The sequence below is a fragment of the Neophocaena asiaeorientalis genome, unplaced genomic scaffold (assembly GCF_003031525.2).
Source record: "Neophocaena asiaeorientalis asiaeorientalis breed wild unplaced genomic scaffold, Neophocaena_asiaeorientalis_V1.1 scaffold32, whole genome shotgun sequence".
Classification (NCBI taxonomy): Eukaryota; Metazoa; Chordata; class Mammalia; order Artiodactyla; family Phocoenidae; genus Neophocaena; species Neophocaena asiaeorientalis.
In genome coordinates this window covers 2,049,260-2,073,706 of record NW_020185327.1, presented here as the reverse complement: position 1 = coordinate 2,073,706, position 24,447 = coordinate 2,049,260, and the positions used below count along the sequence as shown (strand labels likewise).

Here is a 24,447-nt window from a genome sequence, read left to right as displayed (position 1 = left end):
ATTGAGTTTCTGATGAGAGTCCTCCTCCTTCCTTGCCGACGGCCACCTTCTTACCACGTGCTCACACGGCAGGGGGAAAACAGTGAGTTTTCTTGTGTCTCTTCTTATAAGGGTGCTAATCTTATAGCATCAGGGCCCCACCCTTAGGACTTCATTTAATCTCAGTTACCTCTGTATGTGCCCTACTCCAAATACAGTCACATTGGGGTTAGGGCTTCAATTTATGAATCTTGAGGGGCCACATTTCAGTCCATAGCACTGATGAAAGAATGCTGAGGACTCCTCTGACACCTCAGTCTCCAGGAGGACAGCATCTTTTTCCAGAGGTAGCCAGCGGCCTCCTGAGTTCTCCTTTATGGAGCCAGATAGTGCTGTTAGTTCTCTGGCTAAGATTTGCCCAGAAGTGGTTGCCTCATGGCCATAGAGCAGATTGGCATCCCTAGTTCCCTTCTCCCCCACCGCTTTCCTTCCCAGCTTAGTCCCTGAAGGCCAGCATGGGACAAGCCAGAGTCCCCCGCAGAGCACTCTTGCCTGGGTCACAGCCTAGACCACAGCCCTCAAGCCAGGTCCTGAGTCCTGGGGTGCCCCTCTCCACCCACATTCCACTGTAACAAGTGCTGGCTGAGCACCTGCTGTATGCACAGACCTGCCATGGGCCCCATCATTCCTGGTCCCTGGCCATGGTCTGAGCTGATGTCCCTCCCCACCTGAGCCTGGAGAGACTCTCTTTCTGGGTAAGTAAGTGAGAGGAGGTAGATGCTTCGGGGCACACCCACCCTACTCCCAGAGGCCCCCAACTCCTGTCCCACTGCCAGGGCTTGGAGCATCAACTCAGTCTATGGGTGGAGGTGATAGGCTGTGTGCAGGTCACCCTCCCACCCTCCCTTCCTGGCCAGGTCCAATTCAGCATATTGAGGAGGGTCCACAATGCTGCTAATTCCTAACAAGGGCACTAATTTCTGAATGTTTACTTGGTGACTTTAATTGAAAAGTAAAACCACTCAAAGCTAAGTAATTAAAACCTCCCTGGGACTTCCGTGATGGTCCGGTGGTTAAGAATCTGCCTTCCAATGCAGGGGACGAGGGTTCAATCTCTGGTCAGGGATCTAAGATCCCACATGCCACGGGGCAACTAAGCCCACGTGCTACAGCCCGTACACCACAACTAGAGAGAAGCCTGCGTGCTGCAACGAAGAGCCCGCACACCGCAACAAAAGCTCCTGCATGGGGACTTCCCTGGTGGCACAGTGGTTAAGAATCCGCCTGCCAGTGCAGGTCATGGGTTCGAGCCCTGGTCTGAAAAGATCCCACATGCCACGGAGCAACTAAGCCAGTGCGCCACAACCACTGAGCCTGCGCTCTAGAGCCCACGAGCCACAACTACTGAGCCCGTGTGCCACAACTACTGAAGCCTGCGCTCTACAGCCCGTGCTCCACAACAAGAGAAGCCACCACAATGAGAAGCCCGCGCACCACAACGAAGAGTAGCCCCTGCTCGCTGCAACTAGAGAAAGCCCGTGCACAGCAATGAAGACCCAACGCAGCCAAAAATAAATAAAATAAATGCATTTATAAGAAAAAATATATCCTGCTTGCCGCAACGGAGATCCTGCATGCCACAACTAAGGCCCGATGCAGCCAAATAAATAAATAAAAACTATATTTTTTTAAAAAAATAAATAAAATAAAACCTCCCTGCCTGAATTTACAGGATTAAGACTTAGAGGTGAAACAGTTCCTCCTCCCTTTCAATCACCCCAAGTGTTGGCATTGGCCTTGGTCCTCTGGGCAGGGATGCCAAGGTCCCACGTGTGACCCACAGCTCTTCTCACCTCTCCCACTTCCTGTCCAAGCGTGGAGCCTCCAGCCTGTGCGGTTACCCTCGCTTCCTTAAGTCATTCATTCTCTTCGTGAGCCCTGACTGTTGAGATGCCAGGCCCCGTGAAGGCATTGGTGAGCTGGACAGGCCCGGCCCGGCCATCAAGGAGCTCCCGGCTCGGCTCTGCGACTGTGCTGGCTCAGAGTCCCAGGACCTCGGCTGCCAGAACTGGGTGAGACCTTCCACTGACCCAGTTCAACCCTCACTTTACAGAGGTTACAGAGCAAGGCTGCTCCCCACCTGTACCCCCAGCAGCTGTCCCATAACTTGAGACCACCCACCCAGGGCCTAGACCAGAACCCCTTCCCCCAGCACCACAGAGTGAGTAACAGTCCCAGGCGACCTGCCCTTATCCCCTGGGATCCCCCACTCCTCAGCCTCCCACTCTCCCCCCACCCAAAGTAGCTTCTCTGTGGTCCTGGCTGAAACTGTCAACATCTTCCACTCATCCAGGTGTAAGCTCGTCACAGTCGGTGCTTCTCCCTGAGCTGGCGGCCTGTGCTGCTGGCTCAGGGTGACAGCTACAGCCCAGACGGGATTCACGACACAAGCATCCAGGGCCTGCCTCTTGGTCGGCCATCAGCTCCATCAGCCTCTGGGACTTAGGCCTTTCTGTGGGAGAGGAGAAAGAAAGACGTGCATTTGAACTCCTGCTCTGCCCTGATTTTCCCTGTGCCCTGGAAAATGAGATAATAGTTATTCACTTCATAGGGCCGTTGTGGGCAATAGATGACATAATCCATGGAAAGCCCTTAGCACAGGTCTGGTACACAACAAGTGCTCGGATTGAGTGAGCTCTTTCCTTGCCTCCCGAAGGTGGCCCACAGGTCCTCCGTAGGCTCAGGCACACAGCAGGTATCACTGAGCGGCCACCAGCCCAGGACAGGCTGGCTGGGGACGGAGCCTCCTGCAGGCTTCAGACAGACACTTCCAGGACACCTCCAGCCCTCCAGAGCTCCCGGGGACAGTCAGTGAGAGCATCACCTCTTCTCTGGGCCTCTGGCAGCCTGCTGGAGCGTGCCCTCCCCTCACTGGTCAGATTTTGGTCTGCAGGGGTCAGCTCCATCCCTGCCCATTCTCACAAGTCACCAGGAGATGCGGGAGGGCCTTCCCTCTTCTCCACTGCAGGCCCTCCTCCCTCCTCAACTTCTCAGCCCCCTCCCCTGCCCTTCCCTAACCCTTTGACCCCATTCCTCGCCTGCTTCCCAATCACAGAATGGCCTCCCCCTCTAGAAGGGGGGTGAATATAGTTTCTTAAATCCAAAAGGCATCGAGGGAAGTAGAGCTCAGGTACAGCAGAGCCCAAGTGGGCCACGGCAGGGGCCAGGGAATCCAGGCTGGTGATCAGAGAGCTAGGCCAGTGCTGGGGAAGGACTTACGTGAGATGGGCCCGTGGACATGCCTGTGTGAAGTAGGTGATGGGAGGCCGCGGGAAGAGAGAGAGGGGCAGCCTCAAGGTAGGGCCTTCAGATGATCTCTCTGGTGCCATGAGCCATACCAGTGACGGGGAGAAACTAGAGGGGAAGGGAAGTGGGAACCACTGTAGACGTTTGAGTGAGAGAAGCCTGGGGCCTGGCAGACGGCAATGGCTGTGGGGATGGAGAAGTGTGCAGAGTCCGCAAGAAGACCCAGCACTGAGGACATTGGAGGGAAAGGCTCAAAGCTGCAGTGGCTGGGCACTGGGGGGCAGCGGATGGGCAACAGGAGCCCCCGGGGCGTGGAGGAGAGAGGCTGGTTTGGAGAGAGGAGATAAGTAGTGCCGGGTTCCCTAACCTCCTCCAAAGCAGCATCAGTTCCATAGTGTCCAAATTTTCTCTGGTGAACGTGTAGGACTTTTATGAGCAGAAAGAAAAATCACCAAAGTCATTTCTAGTAAAGAAAAGTAAAAGCAACATCCTCGCTCTCTGTTTACTTATATATTATCTACAGGATATCTGATTCTTACCAAAAAAAAAAAAACACCAAACCTGCATAGGATTATGGAAGAAAAAAGAAAGATGAAAAAGTGTTCTATCTAATTTGTAACCAAAGTGTCAACACCTGGAGGGGATGGAAAGCAGAGTTGGGGGACCAGGCCTCTCTCCCTTCCCCATGGTGGTTCCCCCAGAAGGGTCAGATGGGCCTCAGGTGCCCACACCTGCTCTGCTGCCCTGGAGGAAGCCACCAAGCTGTGCTTCATGGAACGTGAGTCGTGAGTCCCGGCGTGGGCAGCTGGGCTGAGCCAGCAAAGGCGGTCAGAGACGGCGGGTGGGAGCGGTCATGGCCTTACTCTGCCTTGCCATCAGGGGCTCCCTTCCCAGAGAGCAGGAGACGCAGACTATGTAGGGCGGTGCCGTCAGCGCTGAGGCCAGGGCAACACCAGGGGCTGTGGGAACAGGAAGGAAACAAGCCTGAGGCCGGCGGAGGCAGCTTTCTGGAAGAGGGGACTCCCAGGCTGGCTTGAAGGACAAGTGCACGGTGACCCAGTGAAGAAGGTGGAGCTTTCCAGGCAATAGTGACTGGTTTGCGACAAAGGCGCTTAGGCTTGAGAGTGTGTGACGTGAGACTTAACGATAGTGGTTTGGTTTGACTGGCACATGGGGTATGTGGCGACATGGGAGAAAATGACCGAAAGGGCCAGCAGGGGCCATCACAAGGACCTGTGTGCTGGCAAGAGACCTTGGGCTACCAAGGTAACAGGGAGCCCTTGACTGATGGGCAATGACATGGTTCTTTTTGCATTTCCAAGAGGTCATGGGCCATGGTCCTGAGCAGTTTTCTAAGCCACGTGTCATGACCTACCAGGACTTACCAGGAGCTTGAAATGAGTTGGGTGTGTGTACTAGTTTTCTGTGGCTACTGCAGCAAATTACCACAAAATCAGTGGTTTAAAATACCAGAAACTCGTTTTCTTACAGTTCTGGAGGCCAGACATCTGAACGGAGTCTGACAGGAACTGGGGCTAAACTCAAGATTTCCACAGGGTTGATTCTTCTAGAAGCTCCAGGGGAGTATCTGTTCTTTGCCTCCCCATCTTCTGCCAGCTGCCTGCATTCCTCAGCTTATGGCTTCATCACTCTAATCTCTGTTTCCGTGGTCACATGGATTCCTCCTCTTCTGGTACAGATCTCCTTCTGCCTCTCTCTTTTAACAACACTTGTAAATACATGGGACCCACCCAGATATTCCAAGGTAATCACGCCTTCCTGAAGTCCTTAACTTAATCACATCTACCCAGTCCCTTGTTTGGTATAAAGTAACATTCACAGGTTCTGCATCTCCAGAGATTAGGACACAGATATCTCTGGTGCATTATTCCTCCAACCATAGTGTGCCATTTATCAATCACCAACTGAGGGACTTGTCTGGTGGCACAGTGGTTAAAAATCCCCCTGCCAAGGCAGGGGACACGGGTTCGAGCCCTGGTCCGGGAAGATCCCACACGCCACGGAGCAACTAAACCCCTGCGCCACAACTACTGAGCCTGTGCTCTAGAGCCCGTGAGCCACAACTACTTAGCCCACATGTCACAACTACTGAAGCATGCGCGCCTAGAGCCCATGCTCCGCAACAAGAGAAGCCACCGCAATGAGAAGCCCATGCGCCGCAACGAAGAGCAGCCCCCACTTGCCACAACTAGAGAAAGCCCGCGCACATCAGTGAAGACCCAACGCAGCAAAAAATAAATAAATAAATAAATTTTTCAAACGAAAAAAAATCACCAACTGCGTGCCAGGCTCCAGGATGGGGATTCAGTGGTGGACAGGCAAACACAGTACCTGCCTTCATGGAGTCTTGGAGCTGATGCAGGGCCCTGGGTCTGCCTTGTGTGTGTGGAGCCGGGGGATGTCCATGACCACCTCCAGGTATTCCCCTGGGCACCTGAGTCGATGGCAGGGCATTCACATGGAGCGGAAGAGCAGGTATGAGTGATGGGCTGGGTGTAGAGGGGATATTCAACATACTTAGAAATGGCTGTGGCATTGACACTGGACAGTCAGAAAAAACCTGGGGCTGGAACAGGGTCCTCAAAGACCCCAACTGTGCCAGTGGTTAACCCTTCAGTTGCTGCAGCATGGGGAGGTCCAGGGGTTCAGGGCGAGAGGCCAGAGCAGCTGGGGTGGCTCAGGCCAGTGGCTATTCATTAACCAGTAGGGAAATATTTAAATATTTAAATAAAATATGCAAATATCTTAATCCACTGATAGGTCCTTCCTGGTGTCTACCAGCTGGTTCTCTGCTCTGGGTGGGGATATTCAGGAGTTTGTTTCAAACTTGTTGAAATTGATGTGGCAGTTGAACAGCTGAGGGGAGCTGGGCAGGGGGCTGGGAACGGAGGTTTCCAGCACCAGGGAAGGGCGTGTGTGTGCACTGTGGAGAGGCTGGCGTCCCATCCCCACCATCCTAATACCTGGAAGAGTGCGTCATTGAAACTGGCTCTTCTTAGGCACTGATGGAGTGTGGACGGTTCCACCACCTTCCTTTTCCCCCTTAACTTTCTCCTAAGCAATTCTGTGTTTTTCTTAAAATCCCTCTTATTATAGGATAAAATGTACCCATCATCTAACTACATTTGCTGGAGCTCACAGGGCTCCAGATCTGCTTGCTCCAGGGCTGGTTCCTTTGTCCCTTCACTGAGATTCTCCGGGGCCGGAGTACAAGTAGACCTCGAGCCTCAGGCCCCAACCACTCTGGGCAGAGGGGGAGGAGGAGGTTTCCAGTATCTCCCATTCTAGCACCGAGCTGAATGTTCAGTAGGTGATAAAGATACAGAGAAAAGAAAGAAATAGGAATTCCAGCTGACTTCCCCTGGAAGGAGTGACAGAAATGGCAAGCTTGGTGAGCTAAGTAAAAGCAGGAAGTTCCACCCACTTTGTCGCTTGGTACACTGAGACCCAGAGCTGTGGACATGACCAGATACCAGAGTGTATCTGGGCCATTTTAGGTGCAATCTGACGTCCTCTCTACATTCGTCCTGAAATACTTCTCAGCATGTGCAAGTCAGCCCGCCACACAGCCCAGTTTCTCCACACACTTCCCTTCCATCATCCCAACTACTATGGTAGTGAAAGGAGCCCCAGACGGTTCCTGATGTATGAGGGAAGCGCATGTCGACACAGTCTTTGTCACACTGGCTCGCGGTGAGGGCCTGAAAACCTGTCTCCCAGCACATTGTGCACGAGCTCCCACGGGCAAGGCTCACCTTGGATCCAAGGACAGTGCCTTGCATTGGGGGCACACAGCAAATGTTTATCAAGCGCCTCCTTGCAACAAGACAGCAAATGAAAAGCAGAAGCACACAAAGTCTCTGCCCTCCTGGAACTTACTTTTTAGTGAGGGAGGCGGCCATAAACAAGTGAAGAAACCACAGTGAAGGGGCAAGTGCTATAAAGAAAACTAAAGCCAGAGAGTGGGTGGAGCCGTGGGATGTGCTCTGGTAGGTGGGGAGGTCAGGGAAGCCCTCTCTAAGGAGGTGACATTTCAGTGGAGACCGCAACAACGTAAGGGAGGGAGCTGTGATAATACCCAGGGAAAACACAGTCCAGACAGAGGGGCGGCAAGGACAAAGTTCAAGAACAGAATGCTTGGTGAACTACAAAATGTCAGGGAGGCCAGTGATCCCCGGAGCAGTAAATGAGGACAGGGGACCACAGATGGGGATGACAATGATAACAGAATGAATGAATGAATGAATGAAGCTCAGGAGAACAGAAGCTAATTTTGGGCCCTCGGGTCACCTACAAGGTACTCTAACCCTCTGTCTCCTGTCCCCCACCTACAGAAAGAGAGTCATCATAGGTGCCCAACTCATTGAAATGAGAATTATGCCCCCCAAAAGCCCAGATTCGGAATTAAGAGGACTTGATCAGGAGTCCCATTTCTGCCTCAGGCAGGTCATTTCACTTCTCTGAGCCTCAGTTTTCTTATCTGTCAAGTGGGAATCATGGTGCCTACCCTGCCAATCTCAGAGGGTTATGGTCTGGGTCACATTACATGGTCCATATGGGAATGGCTTGTAAATTTCACATGTCAGACAATTAGAGGGGCTTTTTGAATACTTGAGGGCAGGTGAGCTGTGAGGTTCCCAGGGCAGAAGCTCTCACTTGCCCCTCAGCTCCTCCTGGGGCGGCCCTTCCTCTTCTGTTCTCTCAGTGTTCTTCAGTTCCTGTTTGTTCCTCAGCCCCCGTGTCGGGCATCATTCAGAGAGTACTCCATTTGCCCTATAGAAAACGGGGTGCTCACTCCTCAGGGGGAAAGGGAACCATTGCACCCTCCTCCATCCACCAACCCTCTACACTGTGTCTTTCAACATGGACATCTGACCCCACCTCTCCCTGCTTCCAACCCTCAGACAAACATCTCATCTCTCATGTCACACAAGGCCACACGGCCCATGCTAAACTGTCGAGCCACCTTCTGGCTAGTCTTGGGCTACAATGAACGAATTTTAATTGCTCTAGACAGTACCCAGTCTCATGCATCCACACCTTTGTACCATTTCCTCTGCCTGGAATGTCCTCTCAAGGGCCCCCAATTCCTACCCAACTGTCTGGAGAACTGCTATTCATCCTGTAAACCCAATGTAGATGTCTCTTTAGAGGGCAAGCCTTCCTGGATCATGTGGTCTTTCCTTCACAGATGATGGCAGCCCTCCCTGCTGCCATGCTCCCCTAGATTTTATATGTGCTTCTCTCATCGTCCTTATACCATGATGCCCCTTGATGTGCCCATCCTGTCCCTCCACCAGACCATGAATGAGTTTCTTAAGGAGAGCACCTAGGTTATCTCTGTTAACCCAGCAGCTGCTACAAGACCTGGTGCATAGTAGGTGGCCGTGAAACTTTTACTGAGAGGAAATGAAATGTGCTTTGGGGGAGACAGCCCCTTTGCCCTGAAGCTCAAAGCAATTTGAAGCGATCTTCCCAAATTGCACAAGTGTGTACCTGGTCGTCTTTTCCATCCTATTGTATGTGGCAGCTCTGAAGTGAAAGGAGGGCCAGCTGTCTACATTCTAAACTTGGTGAATATTACAAATGACCACATTAGTGAGACAGGCATTTTAGGCAATTTCATACTGACCCACGTTAAGAAAGGCTCCAAATTTAGTGCCCCAAAGACAGAGGCTGGTGAATCTGTAGCCTCACACACAGCCCACATTGGGTAGGAAGCTGAATTCGATTTGCATGTCAGAGGAGCAATATCTGGTACCTGATGTAAGACTAATTTTATTATTAAATTATCAACACTGATTTACTGAGAAATACGGTACTGCCTGGAGCTATTTTTAACCTCCCGCCTCAGCCCCGATGGGCAAACAAATCATCCTTTGAAGGACACTGCATTTGCAAAAGTGAATTAGGTGAATAAACATCCATCTATTCATGAAGTTTCTTTATTGAGAAATAAATAAATAACAGCCCCTGAATGCCTTCATTGTACCCCTGGCAGGTTTCCACGAAGATGACGGCTTCTGCTGAGCATGGCAGCGACCATGGAAGGGGCCACCCTGCAAGGCACCGGTCTGAGAATGGGTGGGAAATGTACCAGCCTGGGTACCTGCCCGGGAAGCCTGGGGCTCCAGGCCTGGGCCAGGGCTTGTGGGATTGGTGACATCTTCCCCACCTCTGGCACGTGGTCCAGCTCAGCACCTAGAGCATCTCAACCATCCCTGAGACGGCAAGCTCAGGCTCCGGTACTAGCTTGTGGTGGATCTGCCACTTGGATCTCTGGGACATTGGGAGAGTTACTTACCCTTTCTGTGCCTCAGTTTCTTCGTATATAAAATGGGGATAATACCACCTCATTATTGGGTTGTTGGGAGGATTTAATGAGATGACACATTTAAAATGCTTAGAAGAGTGCTTGGCACATAGCAAGAGCCTAGGAAATTCTACTTATTGCTATACAGTCGTCATTGTTGGGACAGGGAGAAAGGCAAAGACGGAAGCATCCCTCAGGTGGGCCATGTGATACCTTGGAGGAGGACAGGCCTTGAAGTCAGACCTGGATTCCAGTGCCAGCTCCACCCCACCCAGCTGTGTGACTCTGGGCAAGCTACTTGACCTTTCTGTTCCTCAGATTCCAAGTCGAAGAAGTGAGCGTCATCACACCTACCTCCGAGGGAAAAAATGAGATCATCAGTGTAAAGCGTACAACATGGTACCGGGCACTAAGTGCTCAATAAACGAGGGATACTTAGTAACAGCAGAGTTACTCATCCTAAAATTAATGCGGTCACTAAGTCCTTCACTGCATTCTCGGCACTCTATTTGTCCCTCTTCTGTCCCTCCCCTCCCACAACCTGGTGCTTAACTGGGATAAAATGAGAATCAGGAATGCACCCCGAAGGAGAAAGATAGGCTCAATTTACTGAACGGATGGCATCTTTATTTAAAGTGTTGATATTTTGTTTATCATGGATTGCGTTGAATCTGATGTTTTAAAGGTAGCATTAAAAGGATCCGTCTTGATTACTGAGCAGTTTGAGCACCCCCTTAAGTTTTGTGCCGCCCGCTATTCCTGGCCCTGCTTAAAACCTCCATGTGGGGAAGGAAGAAGTTGCATTTGGCTGGGGAGTGAGATGGAGGGAGAGAGGTAAGCTGGGAGGCAGTAGGGCTGGATCACCATCCCCCAGTCCACTAGCTTGGGGACTTGGAGGGTACCCTGTAGGTGCCGGGCGTCATGGGAGATTTACCAAGCAAGGAGCTGAGAGTAATGTCTGTCATTTGATGGTGTCCAAACTTCGTCTGCCCCATCCTCCTGGGACGGGAGTAATGGGGAGTTAATTAGGAAAACACTGGCTGGGCCCCTGACCCCTAGCAGCTGCCCACAAACACTAGATCATTGTCCGCTCACACAGAGAAAACAATTACTTGCAGTTTGAGGGCTGGGGCCACGGGATCCCTAACTTGGCAGCCCCGTTAGTCCAGCAATGTGAAAGGGGGCAGCTGGCAGTGGGCAGCGAGGGCTAGTTAGCCAGCTCCCCAGAACACACATCTTAGAGACAAGCCCTCGTGGCCTTCGGGTCCTGGAGCTCCGTGGTGAAAGCGCCTCTGCCTGTCCTCCAGCCACATGTGCACCGGGCTAGGTGGTGGGCTTGCTCCTTCTTTATTTCCACAAGAAGCCCTCTCCTCCAGTTACTAACTTAGTAGATGTAAGACACAAGCCTAAGTTTCTCCCTCTGCAGCCAGACCTCTGAACACAGATGACAGTGTAGGAGCTGTGCAGGGCCCTCCAGATACGGGGACACGTGTGCAGGGTACCCTCTGCACACCCCAGCAAAGGTGGCCAGCTGAGTGGAGGGTGCAGCCTGTGGCCATGGGCCAAGCAAGGGCTCAGACAAACCCCACACAGGGCACAGAGCGCAACCAAACTCAAGGCAAGGAGCGTGCAGTGCCCCAGACTCTCACGGTCCTGCAGAGGGGGCAGGAAGCGCCTTGGGCTTTGCCTCAGGAGAGGGGCCAGATCCCGACCACCTCACATATTTATAAGACGGATCTTGAGCGTGGACTCACAGTTTCAGCCTCACCAGTGGGGAGCTTCTTGTTCTCAAATGCCAGTCACTCAGGAGTAGACTGTCATGCTCCTTGCTGGATGAACTCACTGATAGGTGAGAGCCCTACCCCCATTTCTGTCAGTAAGGACCTGTTTGGAGAAAGTGAGGAAGGGGCAGATGGAGGTTTCTGGAAGCTCTGTCACCGGACTGGGAGTTCTTCGTGTGAAGACTGTCTTCCCAGCACCTACATGGGGCCTGGTGTCCAGGTATGCATTGAATTCATGGACAATGGATGGATAGGTGGACGGATGGATGGATGTATGTATGGATGGATGGTGGATGGATGGATGGATGGGTGGATGGATGGAGGGTGGATGGACAGATGCTTTAGTTGATACATACAGGAGTTATTAGAGAGCCACGGTACATGCTGGAGAGCGGTTTGCTCCATGTAGCCTAGAATAGGGGTAGGAATCTATCTGCTTTCTCCCAGCCCCCTCATGTTTACGTATCCACCCCACACTTTGAGCCAACAAAAACCCTGAGAATCTGACTGGGAAGCCATTCCCAGCAGGACAGTTAACCAGCTATGTGGCCTTGGACCAGTCACCTCACTTATCTTAGCCTAAGTCTCCCCTACAGGTAATTGGATGCGTAATCGCTGACCCACTCAGTGACAAAGGTCATACAGACATCAAATGGGAAGGAGCTCTCTGTAGTCTCAACTTGCTGGGGACTGTGGGGCTCAAGCGTCACTACAAATTAGAGAGCAAATAGCTACCAGTGTGCTTTCGAAAGTATCAATCAAATCAATCAAAATGTTAAGATGCTACTGCTACATGTCAGGCATCTGTGTTTCCAAGGCAACTTGATGTGGGTCCTTTAGGCACCCCCAGGACCCTCCTAACTTCCAGGTCTTCACTTCCCCCTCGTCTAGCCCTCAGCCCAGGACTCCAGCCCATCCCTGACCCACCCCAAAACAAACTCCAAACACATTTCAAGGAGAGTCGGCCACCACGTGTACTGAATGTGTTGAGGGCAAAGGGGGTGAACTAATGGTGTAAAATCATTCCACCTTTCCAGTGTGGGGTAAGAAAGGCCTAAGTGATGGGGTCTTCTGGGCCACAGACAGCACCAAAACCGACACAGTCACCCCTGATATGCTCAAGCACCCACCTACAGGCACACCACATCCTACATACAAATGTCCCGGCCACAATTAACCTACATACACATCACACACACACACACACACACACAAGCACACAGAGGCTCCAGGAGACCCCCCTCCCAGAGGCAAGCCCCACCCCATGCTTTTGCCTATGCTGGTCCCTTCCCATGAGAATGGCACCTCAAGTCCCTGCCGATCCCCACCTAGAGGTGGCTTTCCAGGAGAGGGAAGCTTCCATGCCTCTTTGTGGCTCCTCTCCTGGCTCCAGCCTAGGCTCAGCGGCTCCCTCCTCGGTGCAGACTCCTTCCTGCTGCAGGTGACAAGTTTCCAACCCTGAGCCCTGGTGTGGCTCCTCCCCTCCACTGAGAGTTCCCGTGGGACTGGGACGCATCTCAGGACATCTTGAATCCCAGGCCCAGCACAGAGCTCCATATAGACAGGGTAGCAATCAATAACTCTTTGGAGAATGAATAAATAACCAGCAAATTTTCAGTGTGTGAGTCTTTCCTGCTCAGTCTCATTGCCAGCCCCATAAGGATGAGGACAAAAACTTACAGGGCAGGGCTTCCCTGGTGGCGCAGTGGTTGAGAATCCGCCTGCCGATGCAGGGGACACGGGTTCGTGCCCCGGTCCGGGAAGATCCCACATGCCGTGGAGTGGCTGGGCCCGTGAGCCATGGCCGCTGAGCCTGCGTGTCCAGAGCCTGTGCTCCACAACGGGGGGGTCCACAGCAGTGAGAGGCCCGCATACTGCAAAAAAAAAAAAAAAACTTACAGGGCAAACTCTGACTCAGAGGTCACCACCTCTGGGAAGCCCTCCTGATGGTTCCAGCCCTTCCCAGGCCCTCTCAGTTTCAGGTGGAGATCCCCATGCCCGGAGCAGCCATCTGGGCAGCTTTCCCCACGTGTGCACGGTCTCACCACACCCTGCGGCACCTCTGTTTTGTGCAGCAGGGGGAAGGGGGAAGTGGAGGTGGCCACACAGATCTGGGCTGGACCTTGGAATCCACCACTTCTTTTTTTTTTTTAACATCTTTATTGGAGTATAATTGCTTTACAATGGTGTGTTAGTTTCTGCTGTTTAACAAAGTGAATCAGTTATACATATACATATGTTCCCATATCTCCTCCCTCTTGCGTCTCCCTCCCTCCCACCCTCCCTATCCCACCCCTCTGGGTGGTCACAAAGCGCCGAGCTAATTTCCCTGTGCTATGCGGCTGCTTCCCACTGGTTATCTGTTTTACGTTTGGTAGTGTATATATGTCCATGCCACTCTCTCACTTTGTCCCAGCTTCCCCTTCCCCTTCCCCATATCCTCAAGTCCATTCTCTAGTAGGTCTGTGTCTTTATTTCCTTCTTACCCCTAGGTTCTTTGTGATTATCTTTTTTCCTTAGATTCCATATATATGTGTTAGCATACGGTATTTGTTTTTCTCTTTCTGACTTACTTTGGGCAGAAGACCTAAATAGACATTTCTCCAAAGAAGATATACAGACTGCCAACAAACACATGAAAGAATGCTCAACATCATTAATCATTAGAGAAATGCAAATCAAAACTACAATGAGGTATCACCTCACACCGGTCAGAATGGCCATCATCAAAAAATCTAGAAACAATAAATGCTGGAGAGGGTGTGGAGAAAAGGGGACACTCTTGCACTGCTGGTGGGAATGTGAATTGATACAGCCACTATGGAGAACAGTATGGAGGTTCCTTAAAAAACTGCAAATAGAATTACCATATGACCCAGCAATCCCACTACTGGGCATATACCCTGAGAAAACCATAATTCAAAAAGAGTCATGTACCACAATGTTCATTGCAGCTCTATTTACAATAGCCAGGACATGGAAGCAACCTAAGTGTCCATCATTGGATGAATGGATAAAGAAGATGTGGCACATACATACAATGGAATATTACTCAGCCATAAAAAGAAACGAAATTGAGTTATTTGTAGTGAGGTGGATGAACTTAGAGTCTATAGAAAGAAAAATGCCCATCTTGCAGGGCTGCAAAGAGTTTTAAATGAGGTCACACCAGCCACATGCGTCTCCCAGCAGGTACTCAACAACGGGAGGGAGCGCTATTGCTGTTATCACTGATAATTATCATTCCTGTCACCAGCCAGACTAAAAGAGGGTAGCGACCAGGTCCCCTGCTGCAGTGCTGGGTGCACGGTGGACACCCAGTAAGCAGATTTTGAGTGGAACACATGGCAAAGCTGGTTTTCAAAGTCCAGAGACCAGCATACTTCTCCCGTCGGACTCTGCACCCTCAAGAAGGGTCTGGGTCTCCTGGGAGTGCATCCTGGTGCTGGGGAAAGAGAGAAGAAACCAGCTTTCCAAAGACTTGTGAGGTCCATGTGAATCTCACAGAGGCAGGGCAGGCCTTGAAAGAGGCCCCGGCCTGGACCACGCGCCCTCAATGTATCCTTTTGCCTGGGCCGTGCCCAACCTCCTCCCACTCAGCCCCAGGAGCTTTGGCGGGGATGAGTGGGTGTTCTCACTATGCAGGGTGAGAGGCCCTAAGCCACTGGGATGTGCCCATCAATTTGAAATCAGGCTGTGATAGAGCTTCGCCGTCAATGGGAGTTTACATATTCATGTAGCTGAGCCCTGAGACTTAGTCACAGCTCTAGGCCCAACTGTGCAGGGACTTATTAGCCTGAAGTCAACAAGGGAGCCCCACCAGGATCTGCACAGGATCGTTGCTTGTACACCAGTGAACAGGGACCGGGTAGGGCCTGGGTTAAGGTTAGGGTTAGGTTTAGGGCGTGGGGCTCATCCTCTCCGGGAGGCCAAATCTTGAACAGTGAGAAAGGCACTAGTCTGAATTCTGGCTCTGACATACAACCGTTGAAAATGGCCAGTCACCTTCTCATCTGTGAAATGGGTGCAATTATGTTTACCTCACAGACTCACTGAAAGGACTGTAGATATGTTGGGCAATGCCCTCGGTGGCTCCTACACCAATGGCATGCTTGTAAATGCCAGCCGTTGTCACCGAAATCCTGCTGTTTCTCATTCTAAGCAGCCTTGGTTTGATGTTTCCTGAGATGTGTCAGCTCAGCAGAAAACAGAGCAGTCCCTAATAATTAAATATTTCAACAACAATACCTACCATCCCCAGGACCGAAGCACTTACTCTGTGCTCCATACTGTATCATCTCATCTCATTAAATCCTCCCAACCACCCATGTGGTAGGCACACTGGCCCCATTTTACAGATGGGTAAGGTGAGGCTCAGCAACTTAAATATCTGTCAAAGTATCGCAGAGGCAGTTTACGGTAAAGGTGGATTTGGATCCAAGTTCAAAGAGGATTGTTGAGTTCCACTGAATAACAGTAGCTAAGAAAAGTTTCCAGGTGGTATAGGTGGAAAAGTGACTTTTTAAAAACAAATATTTAAATGCTGATAATAACCAACTTTTATTGAGTATTTCCCATTAACATAGCTGACATCCATTAACTCATTCACTCCTCCCAGTAGTCTTATGGAATAGGTGGCATTCTATGGAAGAGGAAATCATAGCTCAGAGAGGTTATATGACGAGCGTCAGCATGAGAGATAGGGCATTAGACTACGAGAAGCAGGGCCTTTGAGTCAGACAGACCTGAGCTTCAAACTTGGGCACTTCCTTGCTGTGTGACCTTGGGCAAATCACCAGACCTCTCTGTGCCTCAATTTTGCCCCCTCCCAGAGCTGTTAGAATTTTTGAGCTATTTGACTTGCTGAGCCTCACTTTCCTTCCTTGTTGATATTAAGCAAGATAATACAGATAAAGGGCTCAGTTCAATTTTTTTAAACATCTTTATTGGAGTATAATTGCTTTACAAAGGTGTGTTAGTTTCTGCTGTATAACAAAGTGAATCAGCTAGAGGCATACCTATATCCCCATATCCCCTCCCTCTTGTGTCTCCCTCCCTCATTTTTTTTTTTTTTTAGATTCCATATATATGTGTTAGCATACGGTATTTGTTTTTGTCTTTCTGAGTTACTTCACTCTGTATGACAGACTCTACAATTTTTTTCTTTTTCCACTCTGTGTCATGACCTGGTTGCTTTTAAAGGGCTGAGCTATTTTGGTGCACTCAGCTGCTGCCCACTGCTCAGTCTGGTTCCAGAGCGCATGTCAGATGCCCACTGTGGCCTGGCATCCCTGTGCCTGTGTCAGTCTCTTCAGCAGGCCTGGAGTCACCAGGCATCAGTGTAGAATGTCCCACCCTCCCCTGGCACCTTCCCCCACCCCCACGTGCAGTGCATCGGGGAGAAGCAGTAGCACACAGCCCTGCACACGGGAACTGCAAGAGAGGAAGGGAAGAGAGAAGGGGGCCGTTCTCCAAACCTCAGGCTGGGGACCTGGGTACGCAACTGAGTAGGCAAACGGAAGGAATTCCCTTCCTCTTCCGTGTACCAGCAGGAGCAAAACTTGGTTGGCGGTAGTTGATCTCTTTCTTTCTTTCATTTACTCAGTCCCAGGGGAAGGGCTGCTGGGTGTAGGTAACATACCAAGAGGTAGATAGAACAGGAGGAGGGGACATGCTTGAATAATCTGAAAATTAGATGGAAGACATTGTTTACATTGCTTTGAAAATAAGGCAGGATTTTCCCACATAAGGGCAGAATCTGTATCTAAATGGAAGAGCAATCTTGTTAGCAGAGGCTGTTCCTCTGCTAGAGCAGGGATGTAAGAAACAGCTTCCAGGTCTCATGACGGAAGATCCAATCTTCCTTCTGTTTAACCAGTCTAGGTCCTTCGTCTATGGTCAATGGCTTGCACCTCGGTGGAAAGGGAAAAGGGCTCAGCACTAAGGACCCCTTAGCATTGTTCAAGGGCAGTCACTAAGAGAGAGAGCAAGTGCAGAACCTGGCGGTGTTCAAAGTTTAAATTCTTCCCCAACAAATCCACACATATGTACAGTTGGAAAGTCTGGAACAACACAAATCAAGTTGTTAACAGAAATTACCTCTGGGGAAAGGAGACTGCATAAGGAGAGAGGGAATTTTTATTTTCTGTCTTATACTTCTGTATATTGTTTACATTTTTTGCAAGTGCAGATTGCATCAACAATTTTTCAAAAGATGTTTTCCATTTGGAGAAAATAAAAGCATCCAGGCTGCAAAAGCACCAAATGAGGGACCCCTGACTGGAAGTGAGGCTACTGCCCAAGCACCCTCAGAAGGTTGAGGGACATCCTGGAGGCCCTGGGGGGAGGAGACCTAAATCAGCCCAGAAGCCACGGTGGGCAGTAGTCATAATTTCATGTCAACTGGACAGGTTCTCCTGCTTCGTAACCAGGGCCTTGAAGCTTGCAATAAATGCTCTTTTGCAGTCTTCACCCCTCACCCAAACCTTAACAACTCAGGGTCAGGGATGGAGGGGGATGGAGACGCATTGGTTAAGAGCAGTATGCAGCTTGCTGGGAAGACCCCTTCTGATCCTGCTGTAAAGTCAGACACTAGAGGTCTTTCCAAAATCTACCCTGTCAGGATCACCCAGGATTCCCGCATCCATCCATCCATCTGTCCATCCATCCATTTCACAAACGTTTATTGAGTACCTACGGTTTACCAGGCACCATTCTAAGTGCTGGAGTTGGGAATGTGGGTCTCAGTGGTGACTCACACAGATGCTGGGTCTGCCTTGTGAAGCCTGCCGTCCATGGGGAAGACAGACAACTGAACATGGGATTACAGCCTTGTGGCAAGCACCATGGTACAGAAGATCAGGGTTCTATGGTCCTTAGGGGAAGGGGCACCAGGGTGAGGGTTAGAAGGCTACTAGAAGAGAGATGTGCCTGAAAGAGGGATGGGAGCCAACCCGGAGGAGAGGATTCCAAGTACAGGAAACAGCATGACTGGTGTATGGAACAGTAAGAAGGAAGAAAGTGAGAAGTCTGGAAATCAACTGATTACACTGTTGGGAGAGAGCAGACACTTAGGAGCCTCCACAACATGTGGCTTCACCTCTGGAGTGCTTGTTGGGGAGCCTTGCTTGTATCAGGGTGCCTTTGTTGTGGTTTGCGTTCGAGGCCTCACCACCCTGCCCTGACTATACTCCCCAAAGATTTGGTTTCCAGGCACCGACAGATTTCAGCACCAGTCCCTTGCCCCCACCTGGGGCAAGTCACTGCACCTCCTTGTGCCTCAGTTTCCTCACCTGTAAAGTGGGAGGATAGCAGTACTTACTTCACGGGGGCGTTGTGAGGAAACAATTGTGCCCCAGCATCATTTCTTGGCACATTGTGAGGGTTTAATCCATGAAAACTGTAGCTCTGCCTGGTTGGCCATGGCCATGGTGCAGTGAGTGTGAAAACTAGAAGACAGGCACATGGGGGTTGTTGCATTATTCTGTTTCCTTTTGAGTATTTTTGAAATTCTTATGACAAAATTTGTTTTCAGAAATGACTGCTCCTATCATTTACTTCAACTACTGCTGGGACCCGGGCTCCTTTGTGTAACACCCTCACTGGTTGAAGGAAACTAGGTTATGGCAATAACAGGAGACCAAAACATGCTTCTAGAATTCCACATTTCCACTTGCCAGCTTCGTCCTCCACAACGTCCAGCAGGGCCCTGGGAGAGGCTTTGTCCCCAGCCCGGCCCTTCCTGATTGCAGGATTTGACTCCAATGCCAACATCAGTCTTCAAAATCAGATAAGAGAAGGAAATACTGAAACTTTGGTTCTATTTACTTTTAATCTAAAAAGGTGAGAGAAAATCAAGCATTACTAATACTTAAAATATGGATTGAAACTGTGTACTCAAAGAACTAAAACGCACAGACTTACCTGGGACTCATAAAAGAACACATTTTTGCCTAAGATTCCGGAAAAATGGCAAGTTGAATGGAAACACTTGGATTAGCCCTTGTTTCTTTTTGTTGCAATGAGAGGAGACTTGTGTCCAAACTTGGCTAGCCAGCTGGAATATAGATACGGACTTGAATGTGGAGATCCTTCAATGAATATAAAGACAAAAAGGTAGAATTTTGAAAGTATGGATGGACAGTGGTATACATAAATTATTCATAAGTCAAATACGTATATTGGGGATTAGTGCTCGAAAAACTGTTTGTCTAGTAGGACTGCGTGGTCAGTGAAGTTTAAGCAAGTGGTCTCCACAATATGACTTCTCCATGGTGTCATTATAACTCCATGCAGTGGGCAGCGTAGATGTTTTGTCTTGGGTGCCCAAGAGAGCCACCTGTCACACAGATAGGAGGTTCACGTAGCAGACGGCATAACCTCTATCCGAATTTCCAGGACCAGGTGCGTATCTCATGCTCACAGGCAGTCCTGAAAATAATCACTCACCCAGATGTGGACTCTGGGAATGAAACAAGGGCCCTCTCTGCAATCAGGGACAGCCATGCTCACTTCAGCTAAACCCTCCTCCTCCCAGCAAGAGGAAGAAGGGAGAGCTATTATAGGAGAAGGTGGTCAGTGGTCCCTAAGGAGAAGGGTGGTGGTGGGGTTGCTGGTAGAGACACACAGGTAAACATGGAGCATTTGGAGTTGGTGACCAAAGGGTCCCGCCATCAACACTGAACCCAAGACAGGAAGTTCCCAAGCCAAATGCCTCAGGAGTCTGGGGTGCTCTCTGGGGGCAGCCTGGGTTGAAGAAGCAGGTCTTTCATCTCGTCTGACCCTTTGAAGGGTGCTGAGACTCCCTAATTCAGAGAAAGGAGTGGGAAGTGTGTCCCACCCATTTGCCCTCCTCTCAAACCCCTGGGAGCTCTGAGAGGTGAATGCACTCCAGCTGTGCAGTCAGGCAGAGGTACGGCCTGCAGGCCTGAGTTCAAGTCCACACTCAGTCTCTTATAAGCCTTGTGAACACAGGTAAGTCACTAGGCCTCTCTGAGCCCTAATTTCTCCACCTCCCAAATGGACAGAATAATACCTTCTCTACTTCTGGGGAGATGCAAGTATGATAATCCATCCCAACCTAAAAGCACAGGTAGAAAATGGACCCAAAAGTAATTAGGAACTTAAAATGATACTTCACCACTGATTGCTAATAATTCTCAACCCACCTAGAGACAAAAAGGATGTGTCTTGAGCAAATAGTTTCTTTCATTTCACATGCACCCCGAGACTGATGACACACAGTGGTGGCAGAGGTCTCCCCACCCCTACCTGCCCCATCTCGGGGAGTCCTCCAGGAAGATCATGGGATTGTAGGTCAGTGGGTCATGAGGGGCCTGCCTGGGACACAGAGAACGCGTCAACACAGAGAGAGTTGTTCCTCGGCGAGCTCCTGCCATGGGCCGCGCCTCCCACCACCCGCTACCTCATCAATCTATCATCCTCTTAGTAGCTGACACCTCTGGCAGCTCCTCCCAGCAAGCTGGGCATTAGAATTGCAAGAAGCCCGGTTGCCCCGGGGAATACAGATGGAGGAATCTCAGATTCAAATTTGTCCAAGTATTGTGAACAGCCGGACCCAGGCAAGGCGTCTCTACTGCCCTTCCACCAAAGGGGAGTGATGGGGGTTTTGTTAGAAGTACAAATTGCTTCTTAATGCAGAGGATAAAGCTGGGCTCCTTAGAAATTCCTTCCGCTCCCAGGAAAGCCACCGCTGCATGTCAATTTTAATTTTTGAAATTTAAACTGAGGGCTTTGTGTCTAAGCTCCATCTCATCGGAGGAAGGGGGGGAATAAGTCAGAAAGGATTAGGGGCCCGGTGGGGATTGCAGATCCATAGCAATTAGACTTCATTTGAGTCTCAGATATTTGGTTTTAATCGCATTTCTGGATGATACAATCGACAAGGCATCAGAAATTGATACGTATGCAGCGGTACACAGGGTTGGCTCTGCCCTCTCCAGTTCCTGGGCTCAGCTGGGTTTGGGCTCCACAATCACTGGGGGTGGGGTGGGTGGGGAATTGGGACTCATTTGGGTCTGAAACTGGAGAGATGGTGGTTTGCACATGGATGTTGTTTCTCCCCTCGCTCTCTTTGAGCACTTTATCCCTGGATTCGAAGCAGATGCAATCATTGCTAATATTCAAGTGAATGACGATAAAACAAATAAAGTAAGAGCAAATAAAATAAAAGCATAAAGAGAAAGAGCGACAGACACAGGACTCGAGGCGGGGAGTATAGCTGTCTTTTAAATGGGAATCGCGGTTTTCAGCATCCTCCAGGAATTAAAGTGGAGCACAATGTAATTTGGGGGCGGACATGTAGCCATGAACATGTCACACACCACACTGACATGACTGTATGAATACGTATGTGTGTGCATGTGTGTAACATGGATTAGCCATGACAACCATAACATTATATCCACAAGGGGTGTGTGTGTGTGTGTGTGTGTGTGTGTGTGTGTGTGTGTATCCAGTTTTACATAGGTAGCACACCCTGGGGTTGCCTCTGTGTACACATTCACATTTCTCTTCAAACAACTGGTCAAAATGAGCTCCGTAAACACTAACAGGTTGCTAACTAGTTATTTTGTAGATAACGTACTGTTTATCGGAACTCAACCTAAACACAGAATAAAAAAGTGAAAAGAAAAAAATCAACACCATGTGGAGTGTGTGTGTGGAATGGTGAAGGGAAGGAAAGAGGGGGACCAGACAAACATGGTCAGGTTCAGAGCAGGTGTCCCACACCACTGTGCGCACGGGAAGACCCGCAAAAGGGGGTGTCCCGCTGCAAGGGATAGAGTCTATCTCAGTTACCACACAGCTCTGGGTGAATTCCGCAAGCTGGAGAGTCCACAGAATTGCCTCAGTTTACCAGTTCCTTGGAGAGTTATGGACCCAGCTGGTGTAAGTTAATGGACATCAGCTGTAGTGCTGCGGGTACTACATGCCTGAGTGGGTGTGTTTCCTCAGGGATTTCTGTACTTCCTTTTAGGAGATCTCAGACATCACCAGATGGCAAATACCTCATTCATGCCTCTCATTATGCAGAAATGCCTCCTCTCCCCTTTCCTTCTGCAGAAATTCCTGGCCTTTGACCTCCTCCCACAAGGCTGGGAGCCTGAAGGTCCAAACCTCCCTCTCCTGTCACCCTCAAAATCTCCCTCCCACCCTCCTCTGGGCCCCTCCAATTCAAGGCAGCAGCCCAGCCCAGGGGAGACCCCCCGCAAAGGGTGAGATGCTGCCCTCCCATCTCCCCACATCTTTTCTCCCATCCCAGGTGACAGGGACAAGGCAGTGGCTGGCAACCAGGGTATAGATGGAGCTATTCAGGGCCTAGCTTAGGTCTTCGTGTCAAGGAGAACATCTGGAGGCCTGGTCCTGGGGCCACGCTGATAGAGACATTGGAATCCATAGTCTAAAAACATAATTTAATGCATTGCAGTGGGTCTGAGGCAGGATGGAGTTTCCGTTTGCTGGGATTCTGCTGAGGGTGGGATTTGGGCTTATAGACGGGGACATTTGCACAAGTATTTCAGGTCACAGAGAAGGACGCCCCAGGGAGCTCGTGCTCACTTTGGCCTCCCTCGGGTGGCCCGGGCTGGGAGCCCTCAGTCTCAGGGCACTCCTAGGAGGAGGGGGACTGGAAGAGGGCAGGCGTCCCTCCGGGCCTGTCGAGTCCAATCAGGTTTGCAAAGTCCGCACTGCCGCCTCACCGGGGTTCAGATTCACGCTCATTTCTCCGCTCTGGCGTCCCGCTCTCCCGCCCTAGGCTGGGGACAGAGACCGTGAGCGCAGTCCAGAGCGTGGCGAGTCGCAGACACACTGAGGTCGGAAGCGGGGCAGGAAGGACAGCAGGGATGTGTCTTTTCCAGCGATGTCAGGAAGCGAGAGTGGTCCTCGCCAAGGAACAGAGGAACAGAGCGCTCCCACTGGCATAGGGCGGCCAGAAGCCACCCCACCTCGCGCTCCCGGCGCCTCTAATCCGGGTACAGAAGAAAGCCCGAGAACGTGCTGTACTTGTTGTTGTTGCCTCCATGAGCCTTCCCTCCGTCCAGCTTCACGTACACCTCGTCCCCCGAATCAAGGTGCAGCACCACGCTGTTACTGGCGTAGTCGTAGTTCTGGTCGGCGTCCTGTGCGATGGCGCTGGCCCGGACCTGGGGGCGAGAGACCGCAGCGGGTGGGCCCGGGCACCCGTGCTTGGGCCCTTTCCTTGTCCCCCACGTGGCGCGCCCCCTGGCCGGCCTTCCGCCTGCAGCTCCAGGGTCCACTCTCCCACCCAGGCTCCACGCTCTCTCTCCAACTTAGCCAACTCCTTCCCGGTCCCCTATGCTCCGCAGTTTCCAAGTCCGGGAAGGAGGGAGAGAGAGGGCTTCGTGGACATTGACCCAGCGGGGACGGGCGGCTAGCAGGGGCCGGGGCCGAGAAGAAAGGAGACGGGGAGGACACAGGGGAGAATGGGGGGCACAGAGAGCCAAAGAAGAGTGAGGTTTCCAAGAAGCCCACGGGGCTTCAGGCGGGTATGCAAATAGCGGGGAGAGTGCAATTTGGGTAGCGGGGTCTCGGAGCTCTGGGAACGCAACCTCGGGAGCTATGGGATAACTGCGACCACGGCGCCCCGAGAAACGGGATGCTATCGTGCGCTCCCTGCCGGGGCGAGCTCGGGCGCTGGCAAGTGGGGAGAAAGGAGGCTGGGTTCCCAGGCGGTTCGGGGCTCAGGGTGGGAACGAGGTTCCGCGGGGATCTGCGGGGGTGGAGGTGGGAGTAGGGGTGTCACTGACCTGCCCGTTCTTGCAGAGGTCCGCCCACATGCTAGTGCCGTCGCCGCCGCGCATGAGGATGTGGTAGGTGAAGAAGTAGATGCCCCGCACCTGGCAGCTGAACTTGCCAGTAGTGGGGTCGTAGTGATTGCCGAGATTGGTGACCACGTCGTCGAATCTGAGCACCTCGTAGCCCTCATGGGGACTCTTCAGACCCACATAGAAGGCGATCTTTGGACCGCTGAAGGCGGCGTTCAGCGCGCCGGTCACTTCGCCCTCA

The 24,447-nt window shown here is 51.2% G+C and overlaps 1 protein-coding gene across 1 annotated transcript in view; it reads right to left on the bottom strand.

The window, feature by feature from the left end:
- Nucleotides 1–23,384: 23,384 nt before the first annotated feature.
- The window catches only part of C1QL2 (complement C1q like 2), a 1,510-nt gene continuing 447 nt past the window's right edge, over nucleotides 23,385–24,447 (bottom strand). Inside the window, 2 exon segments of the mRNA XM_024734503.1 lie at nucleotides 23,385–23,564; nucleotides 24,189–24,447. The exon segment at nucleotides 24,189–24,447 is cut by the window's right edge and continues 38 nt beyond it. Of these exon segments, the coding sequence (XP_024590271.1) occupies nucleotides 23,385–23,564; nucleotides 24,189–24,447 (439 nt within the window).